Here is a 27,652-nt window from a genome sequence, read left to right as displayed (position 1 = left end):
GGTTTCTGAGATATGTGTATGTACGAGTATGGCAAGGATTCATCCCTAATTTTCATAAAACATTTACAGTACAGACATCGCCTAGCTAGCTCCCAAATATTCTAAAATGACATTGCTCTACCTGGAGGCAGATACTTCTCTCCTGCCATAACCCACCACATCTTGTAAACTGATACAGTGACGCAGCTGGTTAAATGCCCAAGCTACTGTGATACAGATTCAAAATCTACCTTGGACAACGATGAATGTCAACGTAACAAGAAAAAATGGTGAATACAAAAAAGATATAACTGAACAACCACGATTACATCTCATCCAAACACATAAACATGATTGCACAGAGCTGTTTGTCAAGAGAATCTTAAATCAATGGATCACTCAACCAACCATCCATCTACTTGATTTTAAAATGGTCAGAAGTTATGAAGGTCAGCCAATGAATAAAACCTAATCAGAGGCAAAGAAGCAGGCCGGTTAATAAAGAGGAGGTTGTGTGATCCTAACAGAAAACTACGCACAAATATAAAAAGCAAAATCTCACCAAAAAATAATAAATAGTCCAGAACTTAGTCCAAAGTCTTCAAATACAAGAAAGGTTTTGCCAACAGAATCCAGCTACTCCTGGGCTCTCCTGCAAATTCTAGAGCAATCTTACTGTACAGGCCATGTCATGAATCTCTAAACATCCACTATATAAATAGAGAGGCAATGAATACTCAAACCAAATGCAACGAGTGATTGGGATACCAGACAAAGAGTGATTTTCCAAACAATCCCAGACTACCTGTCCTAACACTTGACGTTAGAAATGCTTCTTTAAAGCATATCACACTCCCCCTAACACCATACACGAATGTCTGCATGTGGTAATGGTTAAAGACTTCACTCCGAAAGCAATGCAGACAAGGATCCTCTTTTTCTTAAAGACTAAATTAAGAAAAGCTAATAAATGAACGGACCCTTGAAATGAATGATATACCACCCGCATTTTTTTTGTTAGCGGGAAGGTAAAAATTGGTACTAAATGATCCAAAGAAGCTGCTATCTTTAATGTATGAGGAACTCAGAAAAACCCTGAACTCCAATGATAGGTAAACTCAGATTCCCACAATGAATTAGAATCATCTCTCTGCTCCTGACATAATTTGAGTTTCTTGCTGTGCCTGCTATCCACTGTTGCTGAAGAGGTGGTCTTGCTGACCTGAAAATATCAGACATGCAGCTTGATGAACACCCATTGCTAGCGATAATCAGTCTCATTAAAGGCTGGAAAATGGAATTCATCACATCGATCCAGACTTTGAGCTTAAAATTCTGTTTCGATAGATGTATTCACTGAGAAATATTATTTATAAAACATACACTCATCATCTGAAACGAATTTTCCCACGATGTGAGGGAACATCTCAAACCTAATAAATCCAAGACACTAATCGATAGGCCGTATGCACATACATACCTCACCACATAAATCAACACTACTTTTATTCCCTGATGCTGATCTGTCCAACATAGTGCCCATCATTCCACCTTCGGGAAACAGGGTTTCTGCTACTAGCTCATCGAAAGTAGTTGGTCCATTCATCCAATGATTTTTGTTATCATTTTGGTTCGATGACATACTAAATGTCATTTTGCTAGTACACGGAGACGCATAAAACTCTGGATCAACTATGTTCATGAACACCTCCTTTAGGTCTTGAAGGCTATCTACACCATCACCCTATTACAAATGGTGGTCAGAACATGGACTTTCACCCCAAATAAGTTAAGAATATAAATATGGTGGTGAACTTTACAAGACTAAGCCCTTGAATGTAAAACAAACAAACAAAAATCTACAAAAAAGTTGCAGACATGAATACTCACCCCAATGCAGGCAGTATCAGAACGCAACCCGCTCATTAAGAAATCTTCGTTAAATTCACAAGATGAGGAAGTTGCGCCCTTCTGATGTTTCCCAGCGACGGTTCCATTTAAGCAAGAACTTGACCTCTTATTACTAGTGCTTGGTTTACAATAATCATCATTGACAATGTTCAGAAACATTGCTTTTAATTCATCAAGGTTCTCTGGAGCATCGTCCTGATGCAAACCATGATAAAATACAATCTTCCTCAGGTTCAAACTACTGTGAAATGATAAATCTGCATTTCTAAAATATCAAACTGTGAAAGAAAATGCCAAAGGATCAATAAATACCAGCTAAAGCCTCACCTAATCCTAAATCTATTTAACAAAATATTTCAGACAGACCGTTAAAATGACTTGCCAGCTACTCAAAGAATATAACATGAAACACGGCTTTGTTAGTGAGGCCTAATGGTTAAGAGCATGTGTTTCCTCCTAAGAGGTCACAGGTTCAAAACCAGAGGGGGTAGAGTATGTATGCTTTTGTAGACTTAGCAGTCAAATCGTTGTACGGAGGTCGGTCCCTTGTCCCACATACAAGGAGGTCTCATACACCAATTTGGTCTCTGGCTTGGCCATGACCTTAAAATTAGATAATAATAATAATAATAATAATAATTCTGAAAAAAATGCGATCCCACATTTGACTCATTTCATTCAAGTCAAAAAGCTTGACCCTGAGTTTCTATCAAAGAATCTAAAATGCATGCATTGAAGTGCTTGCTTCACCATCATAACAAGGGGGTTATCTAAAAGGACACTTTCCAAAATTGATAGAAAAGCATACCTGCTGTTTTGAGCCTGCCATCATTGTAGCAATTTCTCCCACGAAGGAGCTCATTCCCTGTCCATGTGTACACACTTAAAAAATTAGAGTTAGCAATATAGAAAGAAAACATATTCCAGAAGAATATTCAAAACAGAAAACAGTTGCCTTGTAGTGAGTTCCAGAGATTACAGACAACAGATACATACCAATTCATCGTCATCATCGTCATAAACTCCTGCATCGTACATCAGGCGTTTGTTGTTGTCAGAGAGGACTGCAAAAACAATGGCAATAGAACCTTTAGAAGGTGCCTTAAACAGAACAGAATTTGTGAGCAGAAAAAATCAGGTATATCAAGTATGCCTATTGTATAGATCATTCGGAACAAGGGGTAGAATTACTGGAAACAAGGATGTAAACAAAGCATTGATTGCAACAATACTCCATCTATATATCTGACAAATGCCTAAAACTGTTGGTATATGTTTTAGCGAAGCAACAAAACAAAATGGACCACAAAATACCAATCCAACAAAGTTCCATCCTCATTTCTTAAGATCCTTAATTACTTATCCACTTGTTGTGCGCTATTCTTCAATTATTTAACAGCTCCTTAGCTTTTGGAGCAATGTTTTTCTGCACCACCACCGTTTATACTACTAAGATGCTATTTCCCTTTGAAGATTAATAATTTCTTTTTTATTTCCTTTCACACTCTTCTTCCGAGTCTTCATTATTTACAGCCACATATTTTGAAATACAAAAATCCAAGAGTTGAACGTGTTGCATAGTTAAAATGTGTGGCAGTTGATGTCACATTTCTATCAGGTCAATGAGACATCTATATTACTCATTATTTGGAGTCCTCTACCGATAAGTATTCGTTTTTGCCTACCTGAGTCAACCCATATCTCTGAGCGTCAATTCTCTGATCTGAGCATTGGATTTTCTGCATAGAAGGTGTCCACTGTTCAGCGTGCAACCCGTTACATAACAGCTTCATGCAAACCATTAGGTCAGTGCAGTCTGGGCTACTCAAATGTGGAACTGACTAGGTTCAGTCCCTGACAAATGTAATGACTTTGCTCCATTATAAAGCTGATAGCAGACTCAGAAGGGATTGGCCAATTTTGAGTATTGAGTTTACTGTATTCATGTCAAGATGTTCACCCCTGACATAAATCCTTTTGTAAATCCCTATTGAAGTTAACAAATAGAAATCTTGCCTATTTCTGCTAATTTGTAGCATTTCTATTGTTTTCATGAATTTGTTCAGACCATATCCTAGGTCGTTATTCTTAAACAATCTCTCCTCTAATCCTTTCTGGGCTGTAGCATACCTGGCACCCTCTGTCCCCCGTTGAGCATAATTTTAAACAACCAGAACCAGATTTTGAACTGGCCCACCTATCTGACTGGGTTTTGAACCAAATTCAATGAACCAGATTTGAAAAGGATACATAAAAGCTCAAACCAATGGTGGAAAACAAAAGTAATGATAGTTGTTTCCTCGTGCGCCATGATATTTGCGTCAATGTTGCACGAAGCGGGAGCGAAGCGGAAGCGTCATTTTCCAAAAATCTAGGAAGCGAAGCGTCCGCGGAAGCGTCTGCTATATATATATATTTTTTTATATTTTTTTGCATTTATACTCAAAACAAACATCCCAAATACCAAATTAATTGTAGAAGACATGAAAACATGCATATTTTTGCATAAATCAAGATAGATATGGCATCCATGATTCCATTGTAGTTACTAGTATGTACAACAATCATCTATATTCTAGCTATTACAAACATACATCAAATTTTTAAGCATATTATAAAACATAAAACATTTAAGCATATTATAAAACATAAAACATAGAGCATATTATGATTTATCTAGCAAGTGAGCAACTGTCAACATTTGTCATGTCCAAAATTCAAATAATAATGTTTACAAAATATGTCACTTGGTCACCGCCAAGCCAAAAAGGTTCAAAATTCAAATTCACAAGTCTACAAGTCTAATGAGTAATCTATGACAAAAAGAAGTAGATTGTGAATATATCTACTAATCTCTCCTCCTTCCACCACGAATAGAACGTGATGGCAGGCCTCCACGTGGTGGCAATGAAGAAGATGGTCCGTGTGTAAGTCGTGGCACTGGAACTGATGAAGAAGAACCCCCTGCTGTTGGTGTTGAACCATGGAACCTAGGAACCAAGGGACCAGATGGGGGTGGGGGTGGTGGCATATCAACACGGTCATCATCATCCTAGAATCGCTCAAAAAATTCATGCAAAAAAAAAAAAAAACACTAGTTAACAAAAAAATTAAAAACATGAATTAGAGAAATGCTTTATAAGGGAAAAATTGGAAAATTCATACCACAATGGACATACCTGGATAAGAGCATCCTCTAATTGCTCTAGTCGCAACACTCCATCCTCCAAATTGGGCTCCTCTGGATTCTTGTCCCAAATCAACAAGTCTTTATTAGACTTTGCATCTTCACAGTAATGGGACAACAATCGCAAGTTGTAATGAACATAAACCAAGCTCTCTGCCCGGTCTAAATTCAACCTGTTCCTTTTAACACTGTGGATGAAAGAATAAGAGCTCCAACACCTCTTTGCAGAAGAAGTGTTTACCACCTGTGATAGCACCCGCAATGCCAAACTCTGTAGAAGTGGAGTACCCCCTCCATGCATGTTCCACCACTCAAGAGCAGAAAAAGTCTCTCGATCTTGAATTGCATGCATGCTCCCAAATGGACCAGTGTTGAGCGTATAGTTGCTCACCTGTCTCCGTACCAATGCAGCCTCCTCATCATCAGGGATTAATCTACTCAATGCAGCCATATATTTTTCGTGAACCTCTCTATCTTGGTGTGGTTTTTTCCTGCTTCCCCCCCCCAGGTGCTGGTGTTGAAAGCCATGATGGATGATAGTATTTAGGTGTCAAAACATATGCTAATGCATGCAATGGAATATTTAGCATTTCCCATCGGTTTTGCACCTATACACGAATATAATTGTACAAGGTGGTATCTCTAGGCTCAACAATGTCTTTAATCTGCCCCAACATGCTATCCATTTGCTCATACACCTCCCCAATTACTGGTCGATCTGAATCTGCAAACTTGATCATGTAATAAATTGGTTTGGTGAATTGCAAAACATATTTAACCTGTGACCAAAAGTAACTGTCAAGAACAGTGTCCTTGACTACATTAGCACCATCTGTGTCAGTGTTAATTTCATCCCATGTTTCAGCACACACCAGATTAGTTAAAGCTTGTCTCACCCTCACTAGCCGCCTAAAGGTGAGGTAATAACTAGCAAATCTTGTCTTTGCAATTTTAAGCAATTGCAACTTGGAGTAAGTGCCATAGAAGTAGTTTACCCTTGTATGCCCTGTGATGAATTTAATGAGCTGCTTCCCTTTCCTGTAAACCTCAGCAATCCACCCACAATCTTTGTGTTTCACAATATCATGCATCAAAAGGTTCGATGTGTGAACCAGGCACCCAGACCAAAAGATGTGTGGATGAGTACGCTCAATAATTTTTCCTGCTGCCTTACAATTTGCTGCATTATCTGTGATCACTTGAACCACATTATTCGGACCAACATCTTTGATTGATTTCAATAGGAGATCTGCAATGTTTTGTGCAGTTGCACTGATGGAGGAGTCATGACATGCAATAAATACTGCACCACTAGAAGAAACACCAAGAACATTTATCAAATGTTGGTTTCTAATATTTGTCCACCCATCTGATACAATGGATACCCCAGAATCCACCCACTCATGTGTAAAACGTGTCAAAGCTCTTTGAACCTTAGCTTTTTCTCTTTCTAATAACACTGTTCTAGCTTTCTCATAGTTGGGGGCCTTGTATCCTTTTGGGGCTTCATTGATGGCCTTTACCATGTCATGCCAATAGGGAGAGCGAAGCACATTGAATGGTACACCGCAAGCACAAAGAAAACGGACTATCTTTCCATCCACATCATCCCTCCCAGCAACATTAAGGAAATCCCCTATTGTTTTTCTACCTCCAGAGGTTGCAGAAGTACCATGAGGAGATGGGCAACTACCAAATTTAGAGGTTGCACTTGATTCAGAATGAGTTTTTTGTTTCTTGTTTTTTTGTTGTGCAGCCATCTCTATTTGGATGTATTTTTTTCTTTGTTCAGTTGAAATGTTTGGGCAAATTTGTAACCCCACAGAACCCTTTTTTTCATCACTGTCCAGCACCCCACAAAGATGCCTCCTCAGACGGGTATATGAACCCGTATATGGTTTTCCTCCATGACAACCATGAGGGCACACAAATTTGTAAGATCCACCACCCTTTCCCCCTTCAAGTTTGGTCACATAGTTCCACAAGGGTGTTGATGTACCTTTCCCATCTTGTGCTTCAGTGTCCCCTTCAAGTTCATCCCCTTCCTCTTCAAACCCTTCCTCCTCATCATACATTGGGTCACTACTATTAGGACCAAGTTCATCCTCTTCCTCTTCCCCTCTATTCCTCACCCTTGCCATCATTAAAACCAAGAGTGGAATGATACATAGAAGCCAAAAGAACACCATCTTGGAATATGGATATAGGTGGTGGACAACCTGTAAATAAAGGAGCAAGTAGAAACAATGGGAAAGAGTAGGAGAGGGAGGAGAAAAATACAATTTTTTTTTCAAAAAAACAAGGGAGTTTGGGGTTTGAACTTACCTCTTTAGCTCTTGTGGATGAAGTCCTCCAAGCTCTTGCTCCAAGCTCCTCCTCCTTCTCCTAGCTCCTCCTTCTTCACTCCTCCAAGCTCTCCTCTCTTCTCCTCTCCTTTCCTCTCTTCTCTTCTCCTCTCTTCTCTTCTCCAACTCTCATAAACTCAAAGTGAGAAAATGAGAAGAGAATGGGGGCTTTATTCTTTTCTAAACTCACCCTAAACTCACCCTAACCTCACCCTAACCCACCCCCTCATGCAAACTCAAGTTAACTTTTAAAAAAAATTAAAAAAAATTCGAGTTACATTGCTGCACCCGCGGAAATTTCCGGAAGTGCGGATCCGGAGCTCGTGAAGCGTGCGCTTCCGGGCCGAAGCGAGGCGCTTCCGGAGGCCCGAAGCGCCCTCCGAAGCGCGGATCCGGGCCAACGCAACCTATATTCCAGGAATCGCTTAAAAAAACAGGAATCGCGCTTCATAAATTTTGGAATCGCGCTTCGCCTGGAGGTTCCGGAACGCTTCCGTACGGGACGCGATTCCGGCCTAGGATCGGGGGGGGCGATTCCTGCAACTATGATTTGCGTACCTGTGAAGGCCCTGTTATCGCTCCATTGTTGCCCTTGACCTAGTAGTTGCCTTCTTGACAAGACACTCTCAAACCCTAGCCCTAAAGATCCTCTTATCCCTTCCTAGAGAACCTATCACCTTGCTTCTAAAGCAAGCAACCTATCTAATTGAATCTCTCTTTTGAATAGGCCTAGGAATCACTTCCTCACCTAACCACTAACTATATTTTCTTGTGATTCCTCGTATACCGGGACTCTTCCCATCGGTGAAAGTCCATAAAGAGCAGGGAGCGTTAGCTGAGGTGACAGTGCGCAATCGCTCCATTGTTACCCTTGACTTAGTAGTTTCCTTTTAGGATCCCCTCCTAGGACCCCTACTAGTTTGAGCAGTAACAAGCCCATTGGAAAAAGGATTCCGACAAGTATCAACATATCACGGGTACAAATGTCATCAATGTACATCAGGACAGAAGTCACCCAATAAGAAAAAGGGTAGACGATAGTGGCAAGTGAACAATTCCGAAAGGAACACCTTCGATGTAAAAATAATTTTAAGATTTGAAAACATTAGAGACAAAATATGTTAAGTTTGTTCATCTACATACCATGTAAATGTGAATATAGCAAAATAGGACTGATTGCAGTACATCCCAACAGCAAAATACCTAATCAATAAGGCTGTAAATGGCCTTTAGAATGGAAAAACAATGCTACAAGCTACAGGACCATTGGGCTACCACAAATCACTGATCAACGTGATCTCTCTATCAAACTCATCACTGATTCATCACTACTGGAAATGGGATCATCAGCAAGAGCTACATAAACATCATATAGCTCATAGTCTTCATACTGGGATTCCTCAACCTTATAATATGGTAGAAATTGAAAAATCTTAATATCCCTAACCAATGATTTTGGTTTGAGTGAAGGCTTCATCTACCCAACCTTATAAAATATGGTAGAAAAAGCTTAACACATTCAAAACCAATCATTTTGATTTGAGTGACGGGTACATTTATGATTTTAGACACTAGCAAAGGAATTCAACAATCAATACCACCAACATCAAAGAAATTCAACAATCAATATCACCAACACCAAGATACATAAAGGGCTTCATGCTCTTGATTAAATGCCAATCCCATACCCTCGTGGCTTTGCTACTTCAACTTATTAAATGCCACTTGATCAAATGCCAATCCCATACCCTCGTGGCTTCATGCTAGGTCAAAGTAGACCAATCGTAGTCTTTGATGGATGGTTGCTTTCACTTGAGTTCATGTTGTTTTTGTCAAGTGGTCCATTATAGCCCAAGCCTTGAGGGCACCCACTCCACAGGTACCTAAGCCACTTCATAGAGTTATATGGCTTTAGCATATGCAACGTTGAGATAGTTGAGCCTCCTGACAGCATAAGCAAATGTTGCATGTCCCGAAGGACCTTCAAGGTCCAAGACTTGGTCTACTTTGACCTAGCAACGAGGATTTTTCAAGATAGAACCACTGGAACCAATGTGCCCCCAAGTTCGCCTTGACACAACTTGATGGGAAGGACCTGATTTAGAGCCCAAATGAAAATGATATCCCATTAAGAGACTTGGGAGGGAATGTTGCTCCTGGAGAAGCCCTAGCACTAAAGAAAGGAGACCTCTTTTTGACAGTTGGAGACCCATGGAGACCACATAATGGCACCCCAGTTGCACTTGGGACCCTAGAGGATTTGAGGGCATTCCCTCAAATTTTGGATGATCCAGGTACTTTGACACTTTTGGACACCTCAACACACCTTAGCATGGCATTTGTAGCCCAAAAGGGCATGATGTTAGCATATTACAAGAGGCTACAGCTCACACGTGTGGGCATTTATGTCTTAATTTGTCATTTAGCTAATGGGTTGGCTTGTAACCCAAGGTTATTTTATGTCAAACTTGATTTTGGAGCTTCATTAGGCATATTTCAATTTCATCATCGCTTGTGGATCAATTTGGCCTTCTTAGAGATTTCGACCTAGCTGAAATTTGCATTATATCTTGTGGAATGTGATCTATTGTGGGGTTTTTGCTTATAGAGCTATTATCTTACTTTGGAGATGTCATTTTGGAACAATAAAAGATTGGTTCATGCATTTTGTTGTAAATATTCTATGAATTTGAATATATTTAGGGCTATTGCATGTAATTGATATTGTTAGGTTTCAATGTGCTAGTGTTATCAAAAAAAATCTATGAAATATTCGCAATGGTATTGTATGCATTACTCGTTTCAGATTTGTGTGACAATCCCTTGAGTGATCAATGACTTTGTTCCCTCCTTAAATTATAGCTAGGGTATAAAACCGGGGTTTTCATATTTCTTTAACTCCATTCTAGGGTTTATTTTTCTCCCTCTAGACTCCATCACCCAACGTCAAGAGCACTAGTATTATTCACATTGTTAATCACACCTTTTATCGTCCATAAATTTCATTTTTCTCTCCTATTTCATGTTAAATTATAGCAAGAAAAGGCTTCATTTGACTTGTACCTTAGTCAAATGAAGAAATTTGAATTTCCACATCAACAAGATGACTTGAGTTGCAGTTAGCAAGAGTGACATGGCCAAGTCACTTAGTTAAGTCAGTCAATTAGAGTTTGTGGGCAAGAAGTAAAGTTTTGCATGAGTTGATTGCTAAGATCTAACTATTTAGTGGAGTTATATTTAGTGAAACTCAGTTATCTGAGCTTTAGTCTAGAATAGAGTCAGTATGAGTTAAGTTGAGTAGTTGTAACTATTGTTAACTCACTGATTTCTCAGTTAACTAGTCAAATTACTAAAAATAGCCCTAGACATGCATGCAATTAAAATTGCCTAGTTGAGTGGAGGAAAAAGGCACCAATGTAATTGTTATTGTATATTATCGAGTGTACAGAGTGGGTACATAGAAGATGAGCTAATTTCCTCATAATTGTGCAAGGAAATAGGAGCGAGTGCAAGAACATAAGTGTAAGCAAAGCGAGTGCAGGCTCAATATTTTCCAGAGCAGTCTTAGGAGGAAGAGATCAGTATTGCAGTGCAGAATGAGCTTCAAGGATTGAAGTTATCATTGTAATAGATCATTTTTCTCATCAGATATAATACAAACAGAGGGGGGGGTTTTCCCAGTTGGGTTCCCCGGTAAAAATATTGTGTTCATTGTGATTAAATGATTGCACGTGTTTCTATTTTATGTTTTCCTTCCCACATAATTTAGTAGAAGAAATTTGTGTCTTTTGATTTCAGTGTGATTTCATTAGCAGCTGCCAATTTTGAGTTATTTCTACATGGTATCAGAGTTATTGAAAACTAAATAGAAACCATATCCCTGATCTTCTCTCAATGAAATTTCGAATAGCAAATTTGTAGTGCAGGAATTTCTTCAATGCATGAATCATGTCAATTTATGGATTGACAACATAGCAGTGAGCAGAATAAGGACCAACATACAAAGATCAATTTGTGTAAGAAATCAAAGAAAAGAGGGTGGATCTAAAGAGCCCTAGATTTGGGCAATTTGAGGAACAAATTGCAAAAATAGGGCAATGTTCTTTGGAGCCTTAACTCAGTCAAGGAGTGACTGTATGTGAGCAGACCTAAAAGGCCTAAGAAGAGTGACAGTAACAATTTATATGTCATAGACATATGGCAAATCTGGAAAGATAGGCATTGTTCACAAACGTAGCTGTGAACAGGGACTTCTGTATACAGTATGTAGCATCTTGAAGACCTCAAGTACAGTACACATGAAAGGAGCCATGGACTGTTAGGAGGCAAATTGGGCAGATCCAAAAGACCCTATGTGCAAACTTCTTATGGAGCTAGAAGGTTGCTAGTGGGTAGATTAGTGAGCCAATGTTTAGTGACACAAAAAGGAGTTGTGATCATTGATATTAGCAAATTTTGGAGTTGGAGGTGCACGGTTTCAAAGGGAGCAACTTTTAGCAGCAAGGCGAATTGTGTACAAATAGAAAGGTAATGGGCTCATAGAGCATTTTGGGAAAGAACAAGTCTTTAGATCAAGTTTTGCAGAGGAAACTAGAAAAGTCTTCTAGTTCATGAGCAGTTGCATCAGCAAAAAACTTGGTAGAGTTGAAAACAAACCCATGTGGACAAGGTTCTTCCAAGAATCATTTTCTTGATAAGAGGGAGTGTTAAATTGTAGCAAGAAAAGGCTTCATTTGACTTGTGCCTTAGTCAAATGAGGGAATTCAAATTTCCACATTAAGAGGATGACTTGAGTTGCAGTTAGCAGGAGTGACATGACCAAGTCACTTAGTTAAGTCAATCAATTCAATTTTGTGGGCAAGAAGTAGAGTTTTGCATGAGTTGATTGCTAAGATCTAACTATCTAGTGGAGTTTTATTTAGTGAAACTCAGTTATTTGAGCTCTAGTCTAGAATAGAGTCCATATGAGTTTAGTTGAATAGTTGTAACTGTTGTTAACTCGCTGATATCTCAATTAACTAGTCAATTTACTAAAAATAGCCCTAGCCATGCATGGAATTCAAATTTGTTACTTTTAGGCATGTTCTATGCTTAGAGCAATTTATTTCAATTTTCACAATTACCTCCATATCTTTTCCAGATTAGCAATCACATCAGCATTAAAGTAAACTACAGATAGAACGTAAACATAAATCACAGAAGACAAGCCAAGACAAGAGGACACAAGATGTGGCACTAGCCAAGGACAAACCCCAATGTGGGGAAACCCTTGATTAATTCTTCTTATATGTTCTTCAATAGTTCAACAGAGAGAGAGAGAGAGATAGTACGTTTACAATAGAAGTCAACACTTTGACATATCTAGACAAGAGCATAGATCATCTCTAAGAAGATGATACATGAGATTAGTGGAAGACATGTTGCTTCAACTAGTTCTCCAAGGTGACTCCTTCACCTATCGTTGTGCTGCATTTCGTCATCATGCTGCACCTCACCGCGCTGCACCATGGTGCACCCATCATCACTACGCTGCATCTCATCACACTTCATTAATCATGACTGTACCCATCACTGTATTGCATTATGTGCCATTGCTGCACCATGTTGCCATCCTGACCTATGCATTGGATGCACCTTGCTTGTTTGTTGTCCCTTGCTTGCTTTTTGTCCCTAGCATGCTTGTTGCTGCATGCTAGTTGTCCCTTGCATGTTAGCTGTAACATTGCATGCTTGGTGTATTTGTTGCTAAGTACCATACCACTGTCCCAATGTTAGTTAGTTGTCCCTAGCATGTTGCTCTCCTTCAAAGACAGATGCTCTGGCTGTTTCGGCAATTCCCGGCAGTTCTGGCTACTTCGGCAATTCCCGGCAGTTCTGGCTGTTCCGGCAATTCCCGGCAGTTCTGGTTGTTCCCGGCAGTGCCGACAGTTCCGACTTTTCCGACAATTCCGACTTTTCTAGCAATTCTAGCTTTTCCGGCATTTTCGACTTTTCTGGCTTTTCCGGCAGTTCCAGCTTTTCCGGCTTTTCCAGCTTTTTTGGCAGTTCCAACTTTTCCGGCTTTTCCAGCAGTTCCGGCTTTTCCAGCGTTCTGCCCTCTGGATCAGGGCAACGTTAATCCTTAGGATCTCTCCTCCTACTAAAACCCAAAGGCAAGTAGAGAGAGGAAGAGATCCCAAGTGTGTTGAAATGACTTGAAGCCCACCTCTATTTATACTAAAACGTTGAGCACATGTGGGGTTTATTTGGTTGCTGGCTGACCTTGACGAATAGTCACATAACACAAATAAATTCATATCTCCATGAATACTTATCGGAATCGGATGATCTTTAGATCAATCCTACACCTCTCAATGAGAGGGATCCAAGAAAAATATCAGCTTCCATTAATAAGATGACCCACATGGATTTTGGCCCTAGTTGCCAATTTTAATACTCCCTCTCAACTTGGGAGAACTCCATCCGCTAATCCATATGTCTGACTGTACTATCTATGCCATCAGTGCCCTGAATTGCTCTGCTCTGCTCTAATCTGTTGAGCTCTGCTCTGATCTGCTGAGCTCTGCTTTGCTCTGCTCTGCTGAACCATGAAGAAGAAGAATTGATCGAGAATGTCTCATACCATTCTCTACTGACCCGAAGTCAGTTTCATCTGAAGAGAGTGTGGCACATCCCTCTTACTGACCCGAAGTCAGTTTTATTGATCCCAGATCAATATCACAAGAGAGTGTCTCAAACCACTCATACTGATCCCAGATCAATGGAGGTCATCCTAGCATAGGGAGTACAGTAGATACAGCGATGCATCCATCGTTAGTATTACTATGGTCCCTATCCTCATTTCCCTGCTCATTGATCAGATGAGAGGTATTTCCCATGAGTCCCAGACTGCATGGGTAGGATGCCTCGACAGGAGAACGAATCATCCTATCCACAAGAGAACGAATCATCCTGTCAGTGGATGCCACGGAGAACGAACCATCCTGTTCCACAGTTGCCACGGGGAACAAATCATCCTGGCCCACAAGATCACAAATCATCCTGTTCCACAACCCACAAGAGAACGAATCATCCTATTCCACAGCCACCACGGAGAACAAATCATCCTGGCCCACAGGAGAACGAACCATCCTATTCCACAATCGCCACAGAGAACGAATCATCCTGGCCCACAGGAGAATGAATCATCTTGTTCCACAATCGCCACAGAGAACGAATCATCTTGGCCCACAAGAGAACAAATCATCCTGTTCCACAGGATAACAAATCATCCTGTTCCATAGTCGCCACAGAGAACAAATCATCCTGGCCCACAGGAGAACAAATCATCTTGTTCCACAGTCGCCACAGGGTATCGCAGGGAAAAGGTTGAACCTCTTACCCTGTACATAGTGCACCACCAGGGGATGGTGAGTCACCCTGTGGTCACATGTCGCTCCAAGAAGTACCCCAAGCCCCCTAGAGCTCCCAAAGCTCAATGTATGCAACATGCAGAACCCTTTTACAAAGGTCTCTCAACGACTCCAAGTCGTTTGGGAAAATCACAGATTTGATCTTTCCTGAGGCTTTGACAAAATGTCTGCAACCTGTACATCAGTCTCAATGCGATGGAGCCTCCTCGCTCATCAACTTACCATATCCTAGATAAGGCAGTATTTGATGTCTATTGATGGAGCAATCATCGAATACAGGATTCCTCAATAATCGAACCCCACCTTTGGTTGTCAGAGAGAATCACAGTGGTATTCATCATGTGTACAAACAGCTCACTTAAGAGCTTCTACAACCATGCAGCTTCACACGAGATCATACTCGTCATTGTGTACTCAGTCTCGGCAGTGCTTATAGCAACCGATTTCTACTTCCTGCTCATCCATGATATCGAAGCAGAATCCAACGAGAACCACCACTAAAAAGTACTCTAGTGATCCTCCACATTGTCTGCCCACTCAGCGTTCGAATAATCATGCAATTTCATATTTCCGACAGTGTATCTCAATCCATGAGAGATTGTGCCCCGAAGATATCTCAGAAGATTCTTTTCACCAATCCAATGAGGCTCAACCAAATATGAGCTCACCATGCTAACTGCAAAACATGTCCAAACGGAAGTTCACCAAGAACATCAACGTGAATGAGTTTATGAAACTCAGAGGCATTTCCCAAATCTGGTTCGACATCACTACCATATAACTTCTGAAAGTTAATATCCTCGAGGTAGTCACAGGCTTGCAGTTTATCATTCCACATTCGGAATCCAACTCCCTCTTACTTCTGCAAATGAGAGGGTCTGCACCTATTAGAAATAGGTCGTCCTCATAAGGTGCCGGTATGAGAGGTCTATCATCCACAACCTTCGGGTAATGGTTTGGATTAGTTTCACTCCTAGCGAATCTCAGTTTCATCTAACAGTTATCAATCCTCTCATACTATGCCCAGGGAGTTTTGCTTCAAGCCATAGAGGGCTTTCTTCCACCTGTATACATGAGATTCCCAATCATGAATCTCAAACTCCTAAGGTTGTTCCAAACCTGTGGACCTGCTACATGAGGGGAATGGTTCCCTTGTAAGATTTTCCTTTGGTACATCTCAGACATGTACTTTCATGCTCTTTTTGAATTCAGGCATCCCTGTCACCATCTAACTCACATACCTTCGGTGCTATGTGTCAATGGACATGGTCCCCAGTGAACTTGCTGCAACTTGATACAATCTTGAACTCAAAAACATCTTTGAAAATTCTATTTTCAAACACGTACCTTTCCAGCGATAAGTGCCACCCTAAAACCTTTGACTTCCATTGCTAAAATGGACACTAAGTTCTTCTTGCAATCAGGTACATAAAAGAGATTCTATAAATGAATTGAGTTACTGTTAAAATTGGCAACTAGGGCCAAACTCCATGAGGCTCACCTTATTCATGGATGATAATATTTTATCTAGATTCCTCTCGTCGAGAGGTGTAGGATTGATCTAAATATCATCCGAATCCGATAAGTACTTATGGAGATATGAATTTATTTTGATTATGGACAAATTGTCAAAGTTGGCCAGCAACTTATATAGGCTCAGAAGCCCAACAGACACATCTATTCATCATCAACATTTGCATATAAATACAGGATGGCTCCTCCTCATTTGGAAACACACTTCTCATCCATCTCTCTCTCTCTTCTGCACAGAAAAGAGTCTCTCTCTCTCTCTCCTGCGCAAATAAGTCTCTCTCTCACACATGTGAAGGAAGGACGTAGTTTTCTAAGGGTTTATAAACTGCAGATTGGAACTTTGACCAACATTCTCTCTCTCTTGACTACGCAGTAGGTGAAGCTAACTCTCCTTGGAAATCTGCAATTTTTGGCACAAGAATCAAGATGATCTGACCTCCGATTTGGAAGATATTAACTGCCCTAGTTTTGACACTAATGTCGTTGATCTAGGGTTTGTTGCTGCTAATATAAATCAGATTTTTGTACTATCTCTCTCTGTTGAATTATTGAAGATAAAAGAAAATTTGATCAAAGGGTTTCCCCATATTGGGGTTTGTCCCTGGCTAGCCGCCACATCTTGTGTCTCTTGTCTTAGCTTGTTTTCCGTTGATCGTTTAAATGTTCTATCTGCACTTTACTTAATGTGCACGTGATTGCTAATCTGTGAATAATAAGAGAAAGATGATCTGAGGTGAAGACAAAGCCCAAGCAAGAGCAAGAGCAATCACCGAAGAGAAGGTTGGCAAGGCTATCTAAAAAGAACTATGGGGTCCTCAACACTCTTCCCCGCCAAAGACGAGCTCCGTGAGAAGTCTGACTATCACGAATGGAAGATGTCTCTCGATCTGACTTTAGAAGATCAGGGAGTGTTGGACCATGTGAGAGGCTGCCAGCAACAAATGGAAATCCGGAGAAGTCAAAGCAAAGAAGATCATCCGGGACTCTATCGACAAGCGCTTGGTGGCCTATGTCTCTGAGCTAAACACCTCCAAGGAAATCTATGATAGACTGGTGAGTTTATTTAAAGTTAATGATGCAAATCAAGTTTTGTGTCTTAGAAATAAGCTGAAGAAAATTAAGAAGAGCAAAGATGAGAGTATGCAAGCATATTTCTTAAGCATCATCGAGATCAAGAACAATCTCTATCTATTGGGGAAATAATTCCTAATAGGGAAATGGCACTCAGAACTCTTGGAGGATTACCATCTGAATGGTACGTGTTCAAGACTACTCTTCTCAACAATAACGTAATCCCTGGATTCGAGGAATTAATGGCAAGATGCATTCAAGAAAAAACAAGGATGGAAGAGCAAGAAATGCCCATACCTAAAGGCCCTCCCACTGCTTTTTCTTCTCATGCTAAGAAAAGAAATAATTCTGGGGCTAAATTCAAAGGAAAGGCCGGACCTAAGGGTGGAAAGAAAGGACGATGTTATATTTGTAATAAAGCAGGTCACTACGCAAGGGAGTGCCCTGATAGAAGGGACTCACATCAGGATGATGATCAAAATCCCTCTCATGGAAATCAAACGAATGGCAAGTTTAATAACAAAGGCAAGAGAAGTGTCGGAAATCAAGGAAGAGGACAACCATTCAAAAGGGCAAGAAATTCCAAGTATGAATATAACACTGTTAACAATAAGCAAGATGAATATTATCTACCAGCTGCTCTATCTACCTCTGCTCCTCTGGACTCGCTGGGAAATTGGCTTATTGATAGTGGTGCCTCAAGGCACTTCACTAGTTATAAAGAAGTTCTCCATAATCTGATAAAGAAAGAAACTAACCTGGAAATTGTCCCTGGAGACAATATGAAATATCCCTTGAAAGGTGTAGGAAATGTCTCTCTTAAATTGAATCAAGGTAATACAATCCACCTACAAGATGTATTATATGTACCTGATCTTAAAAAGAACCTGGTGTCCATTTCGACTATGGAAGACAAAGGCTACAAGGTGACCTTCAGCGATGGCAAGGTACATGTATGGAAAAACAATATTAAAGATGCCTTCACTCTTGGGTTTCGAGTTGATTCATTATATCAAATCGAAGGAAGTCCGCTAGGTGTCATGTCTTGTGACACATCTCTTCAGTCCGAACGATGGCATCAGAGGTTTGCTCATCTTCATTATAAAGCTCTACCCGATGTAAGACAAATGGTGACAAGGATGCCCGAATTCCGAGTAAAGCAAGAAGGTGTATGTCCAGGATGTGCCGAAGGAAAGCTCAAAAGGGGACCATTCCCCTCTAGCCAAAGCAAGACCTCCGATATATTACAATTGGTTCACTCAAACATATCTGGTATGATGTCTGTGAACTCCTTGGGAGGATATTCATATTACCTCACTTTTACAGATGACTATTCTCGCAAGACTTGGATATACTTCTTGAAAAAGAAGGATGAAGTGTTCTCCTGGTTTCGACACTTCAAACCCTTGGTCGAGAATCAAACCGAAAAGAATATCAAGATCTTAAGCACTGATAATGGGACTAAATATGAATCTAATGAGTTTCATGATTTTTGTAAAGAGGCTGGCATTAAGAGGGAGACTACTACACCATATAGTCTTGAGCAGAATGGTGTGGCGGAAAGGAAAAATCGTATGATCATGGAAGTTGTTTGTACCATGCTTCATGATCAAAGACTTATGAAGTTTCTATGGGCCGAAGCTGCAAACACCGTTGTATATGTACAAAACCGATGCCCTTATCAAGCATTGGGTTCCAAGGCTCCTGAAGAAATGTTCACCGGTAAGAAACTTAACATCTCTCATTTTAGAATTTTTGGAAGCCCTGTATATTTTCATGTGCCGAAAGAGGAAAGGAATAAATTGGGTGCATCTGGAAAGAAAGGAATCTTCGTGGGTTATAGTGAAAATACTAAGGGCTATAAAATCTATGTAGCCGATCAAAGGGAAGTCATGATTAGTCATGATGTCACCTTTGACGAAGATATGGCCCTTAGCAAGGTGGACAATCTTCCTACTTTAAGGAGCTCTCAAGAAGCTGACACCAGGGAACCGAAAGAACAAGAAGATGAGACAATGCCCGATGTTGAAGAACCCATGGATCCTACTGATCCTCCTTCACCTGAGCCTTCCTCTTCTAGGAAGAGGCCTTCATGGCTTAAGGTGACACTTGATGATGCTGAAGGACACACCGCACCCTGTGAAACCTTCCGTGAAAGTAAGAAGTCGAACAGGTATCAAGGATACCTGACTATCATGAGCACGATCATCCAAAATGAGCCTTCATCATTCACAGATGTCATCAAGCATCAAGTACAGAAGGATGCTATGACTAAAGAATATGAGTCTATTATGAAGAGCAATGTCTAGGATGTGGTCCCCAGACCCCAAGACAAGACAGTTGTCACTTCTAAATGGCTTTACAAGATAAAGCATGCAGCTGATGGAAGTACGGAAAAGTACAAGGCTCATTTTGTCGCTCGAGGCTTCTCCCAGAAGGAAGGTATATAGACTATGACGAGATATTTGCACCTATTGCCGATATACCACTATTCGCTCAATCATAGCCCTCGTTGCTTCGCAAGGATGGAACCTACATCAGGTGGATGTCAAGACCGCATTCTTACATGGTTCGATCAAATAGGAGGTCTATGTGGAGCAACCCAAAGGATTTGAGATTTATGATTGAAAATCTCATGTGTGCAGGCCTCTATGGGCAAAAGCAAGCACCCCGAGCATGGTATGAGAGGATCGATAGCTACTTGATGAAGCTGGGATTCACTAGGAGTGAAGCCAATCCTAACCTTTACTTTAAGGTTGAAGATGACAAACCTCTCATACTGGTGTTGTATGTTGACGACCTCTTTCTAACAGGTGCAGACCCTCTCATTCACAAATGCAAGAGGGAGCTGGCTTCTAAATTCGAAATGAGAGACCTAGGACTCATGCACTATTTCCTAGGACTCAAAGTCTGGCAGAAACCAAGGGATATTTTCCTATCTCAAGGAAAGTATGTGGTGAAGATACTGGAAAGATTCGGCATGGTGGACTGCAAGCCCGTAACTACCTCGATGGAGCTTAACTTTAAGAAGTTAAGTGGTAGTGTTGTCGGACCCATTTCACGAAATGCTACCGAGTATCGACAACTCGTCGGAGCATTGATGTTCTTGGCGAACTCCCATCCGAATATATGCTTTGCAGTCAACACTTTGAGCCAACATATGGTTGAACCTCGTCACTCACATTGGATTGGTACCAAGAATCTGTTGAGATATCTTCGTGGCACAATCACTCATGGATTAAGATACACTGCCGGAAATGTGAGACTACTTGGGTATACTGACGCTGATTGGGCAGGCAATGTGGAGGATCGAAAGAGCACATCCGGGTGTTGTTTCTCTTTGGGATCTACCTCGATATCCTAGATGAGCATGAAGCAGAAGTCGGTGGCTCTGAGCATCGTCGTGGCAGAATACATTGTTGCTAGCATGGCCTCCTATGAGGCATTCTCGTTGTGAAAGCTCTTCAGTGAGCTGTTTGGATTTACATTGGATACCACCGTGATTCTATGTGACAACCAGAGCGGGATCCGTTTATCAGAAAATCCCGTATTTCATGATCACTCCAAGCATATCGATATCAGGTACCACTATATTCGAGATATGGTGCAGCGAGGACCAATAAGTCTCCAACATATCGATACAAATGAACAAATCGCCGACATTCTGACAAAGCCCCTAGGAAGGTTCAAATTTCTGACTTTCCAAGAACGACTTGGTGTCATTTAGAGACCCTCTGATGAGGGTCAAGTATGACGTACTAAGCTCTGGGAGCTCCAGGGGGGCGCAGGGTACTTCGTGACATATGACCACAGGGTGACTCACCATCCCCTGTTGGTGCACTTTGTACAAGGTAAAAGGTTCAACGTTCCCCTGTGACACCCTGTGGCAACTATGGAACAGGATGATTAGTTCTCCTGTGGGCCTGGATGATGTGTTCTCCATGGCGATTGTGGAATAGAATGATTCGTTCTCCTGTGGGCCAGGATGATTAGTTCTTCGTGGCATCCACTGGACAGGATGATTCGCTCTCCTGTGGACAGGATGATTAGTTCTCCTGTCGAGGCATCCTACCCATGCAGTCTGGGACTCATGGGAAGTACCTCTCATCTGATCAATGAGCAGGGAAATGAGGATAGGGACCATAGTAGTATCGATGGATGCATCGTTGTATCTACCGTACTCCCTATGCTAGGATGACCTTCATTGATCTGGGATCAATGATACTGGTTTGGGACCAGTGAGAGTGGTACCCACTATGACACTGACTTCGGGTCAGTAGAGGACTGGTCTGGGACCAGTGGTACACACTCTGAGACTGACTTTGGGTCAATGGAGGATGGTATGATACCTCCTCTATCACTTTTTCTTCTTCTTCTTCATAGTTCGAGCAGAGCAGAGCAGAGTAGAACAAAGTAGAGTAGGGCAGGGCAGAGCAGGGGTCAAGCTGTACAGGACAATGCATTTGATGGATGAATAGTAGCGACGGTCAGACGAATTGTAGATGGAGTTCTCCCTAGTTGAGAGGGAGTGTTAAAATTGGCAACTAGGGCCAAACTCCGTGAAGATCACCTTATTCATGGCTGATAATATTTTATCTAGATTCCTCTCATCGAGAGGTGTAGGATTGATCTAAAGATCATCTGATTCCGATAAGTATTTATGGAGATATGAATTTATTTTGATTATGGACAAATTGTCAAAGTCGGCCAGCAACTTATGTAGGCTCAGAAGCCCAACAGACACATCCATTCATCATTAACGTTTGCAAATAAATACAGGATGTCTCCTCCTCATTTGGACACACATTTCTCATCCATCCATCTCTCTCTCTCTCTCTCTCTCTCTCTCTCTCTCTCTCTTGTGCAGATAGGTCTCTCTCTCACGTGAGAGGGAAGGACGCAGTTTTCTAAGGGTTTACAAACTGCAAATTGGAACTTTGACCAGCGTTGACTAACATTCTCCCTCTCTTGATTGCGCAGTAGGTGAAGCTAACTCTCCTTGGAAATCCGCAATTTTTGGCACAGGAATCAAGGTGATCTGACCTCCAGTTTGGAAGATTTGACAACCCTAGTTTTGATGTCGATGTCGTTGATGCTGATGCGCCGATTTAGAGTTTTCTGCTGCTGATATAAATCAAATTTTTGTACTATTTCTCTCTACTGAAGTATTGAAGATAAAAGAAGATTTGATCAAAGGGTTTCCCCATATTGGGGTTTGTCCTTGGCTAGCCGCCACATCTTGTGTCTTGGCTTGTTTTTTGTTGATCGTTTAAATGTTCTATCTGCACTTTACTTAATGTACATGTGATTGCTAATCTGCGAATAATAAAAGAAGATAAGTAAACTGCTCTAAGCATAGAACATACCATATTTTAACAATTACCCTCATTCAATTGAGGGATAACATCTATCTGATGAAGTGCCTTGAAGCACTACAATCAATAAGCCAGATTCCCAAAGAATCTGAAGGACAGGGCCAGTACAAGATAACGCTTCTTTATCTTATCAGAAACAACATTTGATTCTTCATACCTGGGGTTCCTTGCTTTCTTTGTAGAGTCGACCATTTCCTTGATGACCATTGCCTGTCATTCCTTCGATCATTGAAGATGTCCCTGGAATGATTGTTATCTTCATCGAGAGATGTGTCTATGCCATTTGCACACTCCTTCGCATAATGGCCGAACTTACTGCAACCAAGGAATTCGTCTTTCCTTCCACCCTTAAGTCCGAACTTCCCAATGAAGTGATCTTTAGGTAGGCCATGAGAAACTTCCACTGCGCCATTCTAATAATATTCTCTGCTTCAACTCCATTCTCGGTGAATTTGAAGAGGGATGAGGAATCCACTGATCCTTTGTCCTTTCCCAACTCTCTTCGGTGATTGCTCTTTCACTCTTGCTTGGGCATTGTCTTCACCTCAGCTCTGATACCATGTTAATTTTAGGTATGTTTTATGCTTAGAGCAATTTATTTCAATTTTCACAGTTAGCTCCATATCTTTTCCAGATTAGCAATCACATCAGCATTAAAGTAAACTGCAGATAGAACATAACATAAATCACATAAGACAAGCCAAGACAAGAGGACACAAGATGTGGTGCTAGCCAGTGATAAACCCCAATGTGGGGAAACCCTTGATCAATTCTTATATGTTCTTCAATAGTTCAGCAGAGAGAGAGAGAGATAGTACATTTACAACAAAAGTCAATACTTTGACTTATCTAGATAAGAGCATAGATCATCTCTAAGAAGATGATACATGAGATCAGTGGAAGACATGCTACTTCAACTAATTCTCCAAGGTGACTCCACCTATCATTGTGCCGCATTTCTTCATCATGCTGCACCCATCATCACTATGCTGCATCTCATCACGCGTCATTAATCACGACTGTACCCATCACTGTACTGCATTATGTGCCATTGCTGCACCATGTTGCCATCCTGACCTATGTGTTGGCTACACCTTGCTTGCTTGTTGTCCCTTGCTTGCTTCTTGTTGCATGCTAGTTGTCCCTTGCATGTTAGCTGTAACATTGCATGCTTAGTGTATTTGCTGCTAAGTACCATACAACTGTCCCACTGTTAGTTAGTTGTCCCTAGCATGTTGCTCTCCTTCAGAGACAAATGCTCTGCCTGTTTCGACAATTCCCGGCAGTTCTCGCAGTTTCGGTTGTTCCCAGAAATTCTAGCAATTCCGGCAGTCCCGACAGTTCTGGATTTTCCAACTTTTCTGGCAGTTCCGGCATTTTCAGCTTTTCTAGCTTTTCCGGCAGTTTCGGCTTTTCCGGCAATTCCAGAAGTTTCGGTTTTTCTGGCAATTCCAGCTTTTCTAGCTTTTCCGGCAGTTCCAGCAATTCCAGAAGTTTCGGCTTTTCTGACAATTCCAGCTTTTCCGGCGTTTCCGGCAGTTTCAGCTTTCTGCCCTCTGGATCAAGGCAACGTTATTCCTTAGGATCTCTCCTCGTACTAAAACCCAAAGGCAAGTAGAGAGAGGAAGAGATCTCAAGTGTGTTGAAATGAAATGAATGCCACCTCTATTTATACTAAAACGTTGAGCACATGTGGGGTTTATTTGGTTGCTAGCTGACCTTGACGAATTGTCCCATAACACAAATAAATTCATATCTCCATGAATACTTATTGGAATCGGATGATCTTTAGATCAATCCTACACCTCTCGATGAGAAGGATCCAAGAAAAATATCAGCTTCCATTAATAAGATGACCCACATGGAGTTTGGCACCAGTTGCCAATTTTAACAGAATTGCCTAGTTGAGTAGAGGAAAAAGGCATCAATGTAATTATTATCGTATAGTATTGAGCGTACAAAGTGGGTATGTAAAAGATGAGCTAATTTCCTCATATAATTGTGCAAGGAAATAGGAGTGAGTGCAAGAACGTGAGTGTAGGCAAAGCGAGTGCAAGAATGCGAGTGTAGGCAAAGCGAGTGCAAGGATGCGAGTGTAGGCAGAGCGAGTGCAAGGAAGCGAGCGCAGGCAAAGCGAGTGCATGTAGAGCAAGTGTAGGGACACAAATGCAAGCTGAGCAAGTGCAGGGACTCAAGTGCAAGCTCAGTGTTTTACATAGCAATTGCAGGAGGAGGAGATCAATATTGCAATGCAGATTGAACTTCAAGGATTGAAGTTAACATTATAATAGATCATTTGCCTCAACTGATATAATACAAACAAAGGAGGGGTTTTTCCCAGTTGGGTTCCCCAGTAAAAACATTTTGTTCATTGTTATTGAATGATTGCATGTGTTTTTATTGTGTTTTCATTTCCACATAATTTAGTAGAAGAAATTTGTGTTTTTTTATTTAAATGTGATTTCATTAACCATTGCAAATTTTGATTTATTTATACATTTCAGATTTCCAACCTCTTAGAAAGCCACTAGGTTAGGGTTAGGGTTAAAATTCAATTAGGCTACATGTGTGTCATGTGGATGGACTCAACACGTGGTTTGTAAGACATTGCCTCTAGAACTAGTGACAAATTGATTGTACCTCAAAATGGATCTACAAGATCAAACACGTTGTTGAAAGAAGCATAGATAAATACAAGGCCAGATTCGTTGCGAAGGGTTTCTCTCAAAAGGAAGGCATAGATTATGAAGAAACCTTTGCACCCATTACAAGGTATACTACCATAAGATCTTTGGTTTGATTTTCTGCTACAATGGGATGGAACATCCATCAAATGGATGTGAAGACAACATTTCTAAATGGAACCATCGATGAGGAAGTATACATTGAGCAACCCGAAGGCTTTGAGGTAAATGGCAAGGATACTCGTGTTTGTAGACTCAAGAAGGCCCTGTATGGTTTGAAGCAAGCTCCTAGGGCATGGTATACAAGAATGGATGCATACCTTCTACGAAATGGGTCCATGAAGAGTTCCATTGATCCTAATCTCTACATCAAGGTTGTGAATAATGAGCCAGTCATTATTCTATTGTATGTGGATGATTTATTCATCACAAGTGTGGAGAGAAGAATACAAGAATGTAAGAAAATGTTGGCAACTGAATTTGAGATTAAGGATCTAGGACTGATACACTATTACCTAGGTCTGGAAGTATGGCAAAATCTTGGGGAGATATATTTGGGTCAAGGAAAGTACATCATCAAGTTGTTGCATAAATTTGGGATGATGGATTCCAGGCCCATAACTACTCCTATGATCACCAATCTCAAGAAGTAAAGGAACTCTGACTCAAGTCTCGTAGATCCTACCTCTTATCGTCAATTGGTAGGGGTTCTCTGACATATGTGGTAAATACTAGGCCGGATATATGCTTTGTTGTGAACATCCTCAATCAATTTCAGTTGGAGCCTCGTCATGATCATTGGATAGCTGCCAAGTATATATTGAGATATATTTATGGTACGATACATCACTGCCTAAAGTATAATGGCAAGGAAGTCAAGTTGATTAGCCTTATAGATTCTGATTGGGGTGGTAGTGAGACCGATGGAAGAAGCACTACCAGAGGATGCTTTAGTTTGGGATTTGCCATGATCTCATGGATGAGTCGAAAGCCAAATCTTGTTGTTGTGAGTAGTATTGAAGTAGAGTACGTAGTTTCATATGAAGTAGGAAAGGAGGTTGTATGGTTGAAGAAGCTTCTGACATATTTGTTCAAGAAGCCTCTGGATTCTACTCTGATTAATTGTGATAATTAAAGTTGTATCAAGATGTCTGGAGATCCTGTGTTTCATGCTAGAACGAAGCATATCAACAATAAGTTCCACTATATTAGGAACTTGGTGCAAGATGGGATCATGAAGCTATAGTTTGTCCCAACAGACGATTAGGTAATTGATACACTGACAAAGTCTCTTCCTAATAAGAAGTTTGAATATCTTAGAAGCATGCTTGGTTTAGTTGATATTGTTGATTTTGTTGATGATGATAAAAGTTTGGAAAAGATTTGTTAAGGCCTTGTGTGTGAGACACACTGCCTGGGAGGACATTTCGCCGACACTATGTGTTGATGTTTAGTTCCCGAAGTAGGAAGGGTGGCATTGGTCATGGAGCTCTGACCTCGAATACGCACCTAGATCCCTGGGATGATGGTTAGCAAGTAAGCTTGATGGTACCAAGAGAGGTTGAAGGCTTTAGCCCATCTTAGTCCCACTTGGATAGATTGCCCTAGTCAGGAATCTAGTCCATCGCATTGTGGTGCCTAAACTGTTGAGAGATTTTGGATAGATTGCCCAGGTCAAGAATCTAGTCCATGGTATTGTTGTGCCTAAACTCTTCTTAGTTCATATAGTTTGAGATCTTCCGTATGAATAACTCCCTAGTTAAGAGGGAGTGTTGAAAAAAGTAACTAAGTTCGGTCTTCATAAAATGTATTTGTCAAAAGAATTTTTATTATTATTACAATGACTTATTAAAGCATGGGCTTCATGATTGCGTCATCTTTTAATTAGTTGAAGTCCCCATTGTTGACTCCTAGGATTAATAAAGAGTCATTAGAGTCATTGTATATTTTATGAGACAACTTTCGAACAATGCAAAAAGAATTATTTTCGAGTCAAAAAAGAATTAGGTAACTCCACACCAAGTCGGCCTCAAGAAGATCAAGTCGGCCTCAAGGCGGGCGAATCGACCTCATTGGAAGCTATATATATTAAAGAATCTAGTGCAATTAGAGTTGATTAGATTCTTCTTAGCATGATAACTATTTGTGAGGTGTT

The 27,652-nt window shown here is 40.8% G+C and overlaps 2 protein-coding genes across 3 annotated transcripts in view; both read right to left on the bottom strand.

Annotated features, from left to right (window-relative positions):
* Positions 1-537: 537 nt before the first annotated feature.
* The window catches only part of LOC149186578 (uncharacterized), a 32,295-nt gene continuing 5,180 nt past the window's right edge, over positions 538-27,652 (bottom strand). For both annotated transcript variants that reach the window (XM_089411038.1, XM_089411039.1), the window contains exons 4-8: positions 2,887-2,954; positions 2,699-2,755; positions 1,870-2,085; positions 1,460-1,723; positions 538-1,201 (exon numbers count right to left, since the gene is read on the bottom strand). In XM_089411038.1, the coding sequence (XP_089267164.1) occupies positions 1,064-1,201; positions 1,460-1,723; positions 1,870-2,085; positions 2,699-2,755; positions 2,887-2,954 (743 nt within the window). In that variant the 3' untranslated portion in view covers positions 538-1,063. The remainder of the gene's footprint in view (positions 1,202-1,459; positions 1,724-1,869; positions 2,086-2,698; positions 2,756-2,886; positions 2,955-27,652) is intronic.
* Positions 4,327-6,157, bottom strand: LOC149186579 (uncharacterized). The gene is made up of 2 exons (XM_089411040.1): positions 5,070-6,157; positions 4,327-4,942 (listed from the first exon to the last, which is right to left on the bottom strand). Exons 1-2 carry the CDS (start codon positions 5,526-5,528, stop codon positions 4,739-4,741), a joined length of 663 nt encoding a protein of 220 aa, XP_089267166.1. The 5' UTR covers positions 5,529-6,157; the 3' UTR covers positions 4,327-4,738.

Source organism: Pinus tabuliformis, chromosome 3_1, assembly GCF_031772625.1.
Source record: "Pinus tabuliformis cultivar Carrire ecotype Pingquan chromosome 3_1, CPIR1, whole genome shotgun sequence".
NCBI lineage: Eukaryota > Viridiplantae > Streptophyta > Pinopsida > Pinales > Pinaceae > Pinus > Pinus tabuliformis.
Note: the sequence above shows the minus strand (reverse complement) of the source record. Positions and strands in the feature narration are given on the sequence as shown.